This window comes from Chelonoidis abingdonii, chromosome 5 (genome assembly GCF_003597395.2).
Source record: "Chelonoidis abingdonii isolate Lonesome George chromosome 5, CheloAbing_2.0, whole genome shotgun sequence".
In the NCBI taxonomy this organism is placed as follows: domain Eukaryota; kingdom Metazoa; phylum Chordata; order Testudines; family Testudinidae; genus Chelonoidis; species Chelonoidis abingdonii.
The window spans coordinates 110047560-110057744 of NC_133773.1; the positions used below are offsets into that span (position 1 = coordinate 110047560).

The 10185-nt window shown below is 42.3% G+C and overlaps 1 protein-coding gene across 2 annotated transcripts in view; it reads left to right on the forward strand.

Annotated features, from left to right (window-relative positions):
* Window positions 1-9917, forward strand: part of SEPSECS (Sep (O-phosphoserine) tRNA:Sec (selenocysteine) tRNA synthase) — a 53920-nt gene extending 44003 nt beyond the window's left edge. For both annotated transcript variants that reach the window (XM_032806602.2, XM_032806603.2), the window contains 3 exons: window positions 5315-5408; window positions 6071-6161; window positions 8646-9917. In XM_032806602.2, coding sequence (XP_032662493.1) covers window positions 5315-5408; window positions 6071-6161; window positions 8646-8901 — 441 coding nt within the window. In that variant the 3' untranslated portion in view covers window positions 8902-9917. The remainder of the gene's footprint in view (window positions 1-5314; window positions 5409-6070; window positions 6162-8645) is intronic.
* The last annotated feature ends 268 nt before the right edge of the window (window positions 9918-10185 follow it).

The following is a 10185-nucleotide window of genomic DNA, read 5'->3' on the forward strand; positions in this document are numbered from 1 at the left end:
CTCTCTCTCTCTCTCTCTCTCTCTCTCTCTGTCTCTCACCCACACACTCTACCTATGTCTACCAATGTGAAGTGCTGAAAATGACAACTCAGAGGCCATAGGAAATGTTAGGAAGAGTGGTGTTTGTTCTGACTCTTGTCCATCAGTGTTCTGTGTTGAGGTATGAGGGGAGCATCACTAACACTGAATTGTTTAGTTGATGAAGACCTGAAGCAGCTGTGATGTGTGGGTTTTTTTCCCCTGCTATCATGATGTTGCATATGCATTAGCTAGATAGGTAGGCAATTCACCTAGGCATCTTTGCTTTCGGCATTCTTTTCAGTAAGGGAACTATCTGATGAAATGACATCTGAACTTTTGACACCCATCTACAATGTTTAGAAAGTTTGAGCAGCAGCTGCAGGGTGACTAGCTACTTGTCCCAGAAAGAGGACAGGGAGGGGAACTATCTGCATGGCATAGATGACTGTGGAGGAGAATATAGTGTATGGTACAAAATTCATTCATACCCATACCGATGCTCTCTTGTTTAATGTAAAGGCAGATCAGATGCTGACCTGTTGTCCTTCTTGTGCAGAAAGAGGGATTCTTCTAGGAGCTGATGGCGGTTGCAGCTCTCTAGTGACAGATGCCAAATTGCACTTCTTTTCTACACTACGACTGTTTCAGACAGGGCCGTCCTTAGCCATAGGCAGAACAGGCAGCCACCTAGGGCACCACTAGGTCTGGGGGCACCGCTCTGCTGGGAGCCTGGACAGACAGGAAGCAGTGAAGCATGTAAGAGCAGGGCTGCTGGGTCCTAGAGAGAGCCGAATGCAGCACAGTCTGAGGGAGGGGATTGGCTGCTGAGGTCTCTGGGAAGGGATGAGGGAAGGAATTTACCTGTAGGGTGACTAGATGTCCCGATTTTAAAGGGACAGTCCCGATTTTGGGGTCTCTTTCTTATATAGGCTCCTATTCCCCCCCACCCCCGTCCCGGTTTTTCATACTTGCTGTCTGGTCACCTTAAGTGGTGGTAATTGATACCTATATAAGACAAACCCCCAAATATCGGGACTGGCCCTATAAAATCAGGACAACTGGATCTGAACACCCTAGCTGGAAAGCGCGTTTTTCCTCCGGGCTGGCACTGATCCATCTCATCCGGGGGGAGCTGCACAGGGCAGGATCAGCTGCTGTGGCTTCATAGGTGCTCCGTCCCTGAGATCAGATGCTGTGCTAATTTCATCATGGTCAGTTGGGATGGCATGCCCATTGGCGTATGATCGGACCTGAGGGTTTGCTGCTGCTGTTGCCACTCTGCACCCCAAGAGGTGGATTTTGGGGTCCTTCAGTTTTCCACCTATCTCCTGCTCTACTGCAGCTGTTGGACCAGCAGGCTGGGGGGTGAGCCAAGCATGAAAGCAGTACTGTGTTGCCATTTAGATTTTCATTTAACAAATTTGGTCCCGAAAAATGCTTGCTAACAATCCTGAATTCAATTTCAATATTTTTTTTTAAAAATCAATATCTTAGCCAAAAATAGAAAATTAAATTGACAATTATTTGTGACAAGTTTGATATGGGGAAGGGAGTGGGCCAGTTTTCATCAGAAAAACAAAAAATGTTGACTGACTTTCCTATAGCCCTGTTACTGCTAAATAGATCCCTCCAACAACTGTAAATATGCTCATCTCCTTATTAATGTATAGAGAAGGGGTCAGCAACCTATGGCACACGTGCCAAAGGTGGCACACGAGCTGATTTTTGATGGCATGCAGCGGCAGGCTGAGCAGCTGAGCCCACCACCGCTCTGGGGTTCCAGCGGCTGCCCTATTGCAACAGGGGTCCTGGCCGCGGCCCGACTCAGCACCACTGCCTGGCCTGGGACCCCCAAGAACCCAGGCTGGCAGCGGCAGAGAGCCGGCAGCTGAGACCCTGGCTGAGCAATCAACCCGCTGTCCCTGGTGGTTCAGTCATCAGCTGGTAGCGGCGACGGACTAAATTCAAACAAATAGGAAAACAAAGCATCATGACAAAGTGCAAAGAACCTAGAGCATGACTCCAATCTTTGTTCATCTGGGCACCCGCCAGACAAGGACCCGTGGAGTGACCGAGCATCCGCAAAATGCCGCCGAAATTCACCAATTCGTTGGCATTCACGATGCTTGTCCACCGGCCAGTAACAGGTGGACGAGAGGCCCCTCGCGGCGCTCATGGCAACCACGGCGCCGCGTTGGGGACCCCGACTAGAAGCCTCCTGAACACGGCTGTCATTTTGAGTTAGAAGGACTTGAAACTGTCTGAAGAATTGAGTAAATGTCATCTGTTTGCAATGCCAAAATGATGATGGGCATTGTACAGTTTCTCAATACCAGCCAAACTTGTTGACATATATCCTAATGTGGACATTGCCACTTCTTTCTACTGAATTCTTGAACGATGCAGACAGGAGAATGGAGTTCTCAAACTAAACCTCATTAAAACTATATCTCCGCCTACAGGAGCAGGAACACTGGAACTGGTCTTGCTATTCTTGCATGAACAAGACATCACTTTGTCTGTGTCAAACTGACATGTATTGCCTGATTTTGCAGCCCAAAAAGCCAGAAAAAGATTGCTTTAATTAAAAACAAATCCTTGTTTCAATACTCTTCATTAGAAATTTCCAATAAATGTTGACAAATAAAAAAATATGTCAAGTATCAGAGGGGTAGCGTGTATCTGATCTGTAAAAGCAGCCAGAGATCATGCACCTATAGACTAAACAGACGTTTGGAGGCATGACTTTTCGGGGTGATACCCTTTGTCAGATGCATGTAGTGGAAATTTCCAGGGCAGGTATATATAGCTAGCAGCAGCTAGAGATACGAGGTTAGTCCATCAGGAGGAGAGGCCTGTTCTAGCAGTTGAGGTGTGAAAACCGAGAGAGGAAAACTGGTTCTGTAGTTGGCAAGCCATTCACAGCTTTGTTCTGTCTGAGCTGATGGTGTCAAATTTGCAGATGAACTGAAGCTCAGCAGTTTCTCTTTGAAGTCTGGTCCTGAAGTTTTTTTGCTGCATCATGGCCACCTAAGGTCTCTATAGTCCACCAATGTAATATACGCCATCATATGCCAGCAATGCCCCTCTGCTATGTACATGGCCAAACTGGACAGTCTCTACAGAAAAGGATAAATGGACACAAGTCAGATATTAGGAATGGCAATATACAAAACCTGCAGGAGAACACTTCAACCTGCCTGGCCACACTATAGCAGATCTTAAGGTGCATCCTGCAGCAAAAAACTTCAGGACCAGACTCAAAGAGAAACTGCTGAGCTTCAGTTCATCTGCAATTTGACACCATCAGCTCAGGATTGACAAAGACTGTGAATGGCTTGCCAATACAGAACAGTTTCTCCTCTCTTGTTTTCACACCTCAACTGCTAGAACAGGGCCTCATCCTCCCTGATTGAACTAACCTGATTATCTCTGCTTGCTTGCATATATATAGCTGCCCCTGGAAATTTCCACTACATGCATCTGACGAAGTGAGTATTCACCCACGAAAGCTCATGCTCCAAAAAGTCTGTTAGTCTATAAGGTGCCACAGGATTCTGTGCTGCTTTTAAAAAAATTATATTATTTGCATCATTCTGCCAAATCAGAATTTTATCTATAGTGCTGCTACTTTAGTGCTAGTCCATCAGCATTACAGTGTGCTTAATGACGTTAAACTGGTTTTAATAACATGCGTGCGGCAAGTTTTCCAATAGTGTAAGCTTGTGTTTGTGTTGCTAAAAGCAAGACAGGCACAGGGGCACCAGATTAATAATCCCGCCTAGGGCATCATAAATCCTAAAGATGGCCCTGGTTTCAGATTAAAACAGTGCAAGCAGCAGTTTGGCATGACTTGGCCAGCAATGCAGGCAAAACAGTGTTCACCTCTCTGTCGACAACTGGTCCAAACCTCCCCAACTATTTACCTTTAAATCAATCAAAAAGCAAAAAAATCTGATCTAATTGGTTAACAATTAATATTTGAGTCATTTATATTCAAATTTGTGATGCTAAACAGCAGAAATATTCTGATTCATCACAGAACTGTTTCAGCTGGTAAGAAACAAGAATATTTTCTTATCAGATATTGATCGGAACAAAATGTGCTTTTTTAGTGTTGTATTGGGAAGCTAAAAAAGATGGATGAAAGGAATGCAAATTCCTGTTTTCTTTGGCATCATGCAGGGTTAGTTTTTCGTTTTTTTTTTTTGAAGTGGCTGTTTACTAATATAATTTTGTGCTCAAAGATATCATCATGTTTCACCAAAGGTTCTGCATCTTGTATCATGAGTATCACAGCTATTGTCCTGTCTGCCATGGGAATTTTGTAAGGGTAGAGGTTTGTCCTGGTGTAGAGGGCCAAAATTTCCCTCTAGTCCCTCACTATGTATTGTTTACATTCAGAGCTATGCCATCTTCAACTCCAGTGGTGCTCTGTGTTATGTACATTTGAAGTGTTTTGGGCTCCTTCAAAATGAAGGACACTAAATAAATGTAAAATATAATATTCACCAGGAATATAAAATATGCACTGAGGAATGATATCTCAACTTGTATGGTTTTCACTGAACCAGTTTGTTCCCTGTCCTGGTAAAAGATAATAGACAAGGGATTTGTGTGTGGCTATATCTGCAAGGATTTCTTTGTGGCGATTCCCCAACAGCATCTTGTTGGGAGGGCAGGGTTTGCTGACTTATGCTAAAGCTCTTGCCCAAAAGCATAGCAGGCTGGCTGCAACCCTGCACTAGTTTTGGCCTTGGCAGCTCCTCTCTAACTCCCTGGCAGTGAATGCCCTATGGTGGTGAACAGTTTAGGTCAGAGATGATGTGGGAGTACAGGTGGTCTGCTATGTTTGCAGATGCAGCCTCTATCACAACAAGGCCACCCTGCCCCTTCCCACTGCAGGACCCTGGGAGGGGTCTTGCTTTCACAATCTTCTCAAGGATGGATTACCATTTCTATGTAAATTCTGTGGAGCCAAAGAGGGATTGATAGGAATCTTGAGCACAGGTGCTGGCCCACATGGAGCTGCTTTATCTTGTCAGGCAGGGAAGACCATGGTACCCGCTCTGTGTATGGAGAGAGATTTACACAGGAAGGGGCTTCCAGCGCAGCTCAAGGACGCTGTCTGACTTGTTGACTCAAATAAATGGCTGATGCTTAATACATATGAACTGGGGACCACTTGAATACTTTCTGATATATTCTGGAGGCTGACAGCTTTCCAAAATTGATATTAACTATTCAACAGAGAAAAAAAGAAAATTAATTGAAAATTGTCGCTTTTTTACAGGAAATGTTTTCCTACCTTTCAAGTCAGCTGAGGAAGCTAGCAGAAGTCTACAATGAGAGGCTGTTGAACATACCACACAATCCTATTTCCTTAGGTAATTACTGTTCAGCTTTGAACTTAGCCAGCACTTCTGAAATCTTCTATATTTTTAATACACTTGCATACACAAGATGAGCTTGCATATGGTTCACCATTCCATTCCATTAATCTTATGCCAATACAAGTCCATTGAAATCAATGGACTCGCATCAGCCTAAAAGTGGAGTAGTGCAGTTAGTGACTCAGTCTGTATTTATGTACATAACTGCTTGTGATCAAAATATGCTGTGTTTGATCATGAGAGTAAAACGACTGACAGCATTTAGTACTACAATTTATTTATTTTTATACTGTTTAATAGTTATTTCAACCACATCTGCTTGGTGCTGAACCTCAGTAAAATAGACTATTAGTGAGTTCTTTTACTTACTTGGGATTTTCATTGTAAGCAATAACTCTGCTGAACCTGGAAAACTGAAACGTCTCTCCCCACACAGTATCTCAACTGTATAAACAGTCTAATCAGCTAATGAAAGGATATATTTAGTGGAAAACTGAAAAGAATTAAAAATAATAGTAAGAATGTTCATATTAGTTATATTCTAACCCAGATGTTTAACTAGGGCACCGTTGTTAGATAAAACTTATCAATGGTTCTTTTCTGGTGAAAGAGGAGCTTTATTACAGTTGTTATAACATAGCTATTTGTGTCTTCAGCTATGTCTCTAGAGAATCTAGATAAACACAGTGACATGGCTGTTACTCAGCTTGGATCTATGCTTTTCACAAGACAAGTTTCAGGAGCAAGGTGAGCATCTGAAATATTTTAAACATTTATTGTATTCAGTAAAATTTGCTGTGCTGTGATGGTTCTTAGGACTTGACAAACTAACTGAGGTGTCATAACTAGATAGGTAGGTAAGGGTTAAGTTTCCTTTTACCTGGAAGGTAACCAAACACCTGCCCAGGGACCAATCAGAGACTGGATTGTTTAAAGTCAGGGGCGGGAATTGTATACCAGGGTTCTTTTTGTTTTCTCGCTGTGAGTAAAAGGTTCTCCTAATCCTTCTTTTTCACATTTATACCAAAAGTCTTGTGAGTACAAAGGAACCCCCAAAGCAAGTCGGCTATGAGAACTTTGGGTTGTACGAATAGATGTGATGGCTGTGTCTTTGTTTGTTTTCTCGCTGTGGTTAACAAGCCTTCCTCTAACTGCATCTTATCTCCAAGTGTCTTTCTACACATCTGTGAGTACAAAGGAACCCCAGCAATTTCGGACTATGAGGAAGCTTGGGGTTGATTTACCTGTATGTGGTATTGGTTGGACTGGTTTAATTGGGCTATCTTTTAAAATCAGACTGTTTCTTCATCTCTTCTTATAAGCAAGAGCCTGTATTGAGTTTCTAATGCAAGATTATTGTTTTATATATTTTTCTTCTCTTTTTATTCTATAAACTTTTCTTTAAAACGTGTGGAAGTTTCTTTTCCTAGGGAGGCAAAGGGACGGGAAAAGCCAGGCTGTGGGCTATTTTCCTATTGCTTTCAGGAAAGAGCAGGCACGGGGGGGGGGGGGAGGCAAAGCCTAGCTGTTGGCATTTTTGCATCTCAATTGTCCTGGGTAGAGAACGCTTATCTCTTGGGAAGCAGAAGACCGGTTTCTGGGCAAAGCCGGGAGGAGAGGAAAAAGAAAGGGATTTTTTCCCATGCTTTTAGCATCCAACGCATTGACTGGGTGCTCCCCCAAGGAGAGGTATGGGGGCACCAGAGAGAGGAAAGAGGGGGGTCAGGCTCTCTAATTAAATTCCTGACCTGGTGGCAGCCCAAATACCCAAGCTGGTAGTGAGCTTGGGGGAGTTTCAGGTAAGCCCCCAGACTTTTGGACGCAAAGGTCCAGGTTTGGGACAGGACCAGGCTTTGTACGCTAAAGTTCAGGTCTGGGACTGGGAGGCTAGATTACCACATGAGGTATATTGTGTACACATGTATCCCTAGCACAAGTTTGAAGCTGGTTGTAAAGAGTCAGAGTGATGCATTCTTCATTCCACTGCTTTCAGCCTTCACTGTCCATTAGTTTAGTTTTCCCACAAGTGTCCTCATGCTTCCTCCCATGCTGCTCCTTATGCATGCAAGGAACTCCCTGTAAAAATTTGCTAAACCACTAACTGCATAATGTCTGTCAAACCTCTCCTTAAAACTTGCCACTGACAGGATGCCTGCAAAACACTGTATGCTAGTTAGACAATTGGTGTGCTGTGATACGACTACTGATTACCATGTTATGTTATACTATTCTTGTCTGTTTGCTGTAGCACCTAATCTTAAGATTGTCCTTTTCCCAGATTATTCAGACTTTTTTTGTTATATGTGGCAGTAGTGCCTAGTACAATGTAGTCCTGATCCCTAATTGGGGCCTCCTAGGTGTGGTACCACAAACAAATTAGTAATAATGCATCTTTCACTGGTTGTGGAAACAGTTACAAACCTCAGTTTTTGTCAAGCACAGTAATTTTAGAGGAATATTTAACATGACTTCAGCTGTATTTTAAAAAATCATCTTTGTGCCAAAGACCCAGGAAACACATTGCTTGTCTCTAATGTTGTTTGTTGCTTTTTGTAGTGTGAAAGAAAATCCTACTTTCCAGAATTAACTTCAGCCAGTGTAGGTGGAAAAATTTTAATGCTAGACCGTACATGGCAAGGGAAATGCAGGCCAAATAATTTTTAATGATTTCCGTTTAAACCTTTTAGAAGAAGAGGATGATCTAAAACTTGTTTTGGCAGCATTCTTTAATCTGAATATTGCTGCCGTCAACTAACTTCTGCTACAGGGTTAGTCATTTTCTCTGGCAGAGCTGAGTATTTTCACATCAGAAGACCATGCTTCATTAGCTTGAATTATTCCACTTCTTACAGAGATGAACTACAGTATATCTGTATGTACTGCAGTAAAATGGGGTGTTTTTTGTTTTGTTTTGCCTGATGGTAAGTTCTACTTGTCCTGCTATTACAGTCCTCTTTGGGTAGATTGGTCTCCACAGATATCATCTTTGAAAAAATTTAGGGTTTCATCAAGTTCAAAAGTTCCAGTCCTATTTGTACCTATGCTGTTTTTATATAGTTCTTGATTTTAATGTTCTTTAATAATTGGTTCAATTCAGGTACTTTTACACAAACTTGTTTATAATTTACATGTGTTGTTGTGCATAGAAATGCTTGTAAATGATTTCAGAATACTATGCTTCCTATAAACAGCCCTGAACATTTTTAATTGAATTGTGATTGTTTGTTTCAGGGTGGTTCCCCTTGGGTCCTTGCAAACAGTGAATAACTACACTTTCAAAGGCTTTATGTCACATACAAATAACTATCCCTGTGCTTACCTCAATGCTGCTTCAGCAATTGGAATGAAAAAGCAAGATGTAGACCTGTTCCTAAAAAGACTGGATAAGTGTATGAAGACATTTAGAAAAGAAAAGAGCAGTAGAAAAGATGTGCCTGAAATGGATAACTGTACTAAACATACAAGTGTGGGAGAGACTGAAGATTAGAGGATTTTGGAACACACAAAGTTTGGTCTGTGTGTTTGTTTTTGGGGGGGGTTGTTTGTTTTTTGGATTGTGTGACGTTTGTATCCTGTTTGTATTGTGGAATATGCAATACAAGGAGTGGAAATTTAAATTTAAAAAAAACTTGGATGAAATTCAGATTTTAAAAAAATTATTGGGTAACATTCACCGCTGTGCAGACAGCAAACCACAAGGCTTTTGCACCTCTTAAAAACCCACTCAAGTACTCAAATAGGGCTTAAATGGTATGAAGGCTCTAATGTGGGTCTTTCTCTAGAAATGAATTTGCCCCATTGTGATTGGAGTTGGACAAATATCTGAAGAACATTTCAATGAATATTGATTAATATTTTAAACTGGATTTGCTTTAGCAGTGTTTTGTATCCCTTCTGATTTTGTTATTGGTGTTCATTTCGCAAACAGTCCTTTTTTGCTCACAAAAATGTCTCTGGAATGAGTGTTCATGCATGTGTGAGTATTTGCTCATGAGTGCATTCACGGCCATTTCCTGCTACATCTCTTTATGGGCATGGATATTATTAAATGAAATTTTAAAATAATGTGAGCATGAGATACAATGGGGAGAAATGGTTTTTCCAAGTTCCTTTCCCAATAGTAATTTGAACAGCTGAAAACAGGAGCCACGTGTTTGAAGTCTGTACATGTTCTTATCCAGGGATCACCATGGAAAGGCACAGACTCCCTATGGCAAAGGGAAATCTACAAGGGAGTGTAACAGAGCAATTTACAAGGATTCAGCCAATCCTCAGCCCCTGGAAAGACTTTCTGGGTTGAACAGTCTCACAGGAAGCATATGGGGGTAAACAGCAAGGAAAGAAGGGGGCTGCAGTAGAAAGGCAGTGAAATGGGAAGATCTCCCCTTCCTCTTGCGTTTTGATTTATGCCTTAATAATTGCTCTCCTGAATAGGAGAAATCAGCAGACCTGAAGTAATGGGAGATTGGTTCTCCTATGGGTCCTAAGGAGGAACAGCAGATATTCATGTCAAGTATCAGAGGGGTAGCCGTGTTAGTCTGGATCTGTAAAAGCAGCAGAGAATCCTGTGGCACCTTATAGACTAACAGACGTTTTGGAGCGTGAGCTTTCGTGGGTGAATACCCACTTCGTCAGACGCAGGGGGTATTCATGGGGACTCCCAGGATGTTAGATTTACTCCAGCACTTTGATAAATTTGGAGACCATGCCTCCTAATTCTGAACCATCTCCCGTGGGTGGTGCTGCTGCTGCCCCAGCTATATTCAGTCAC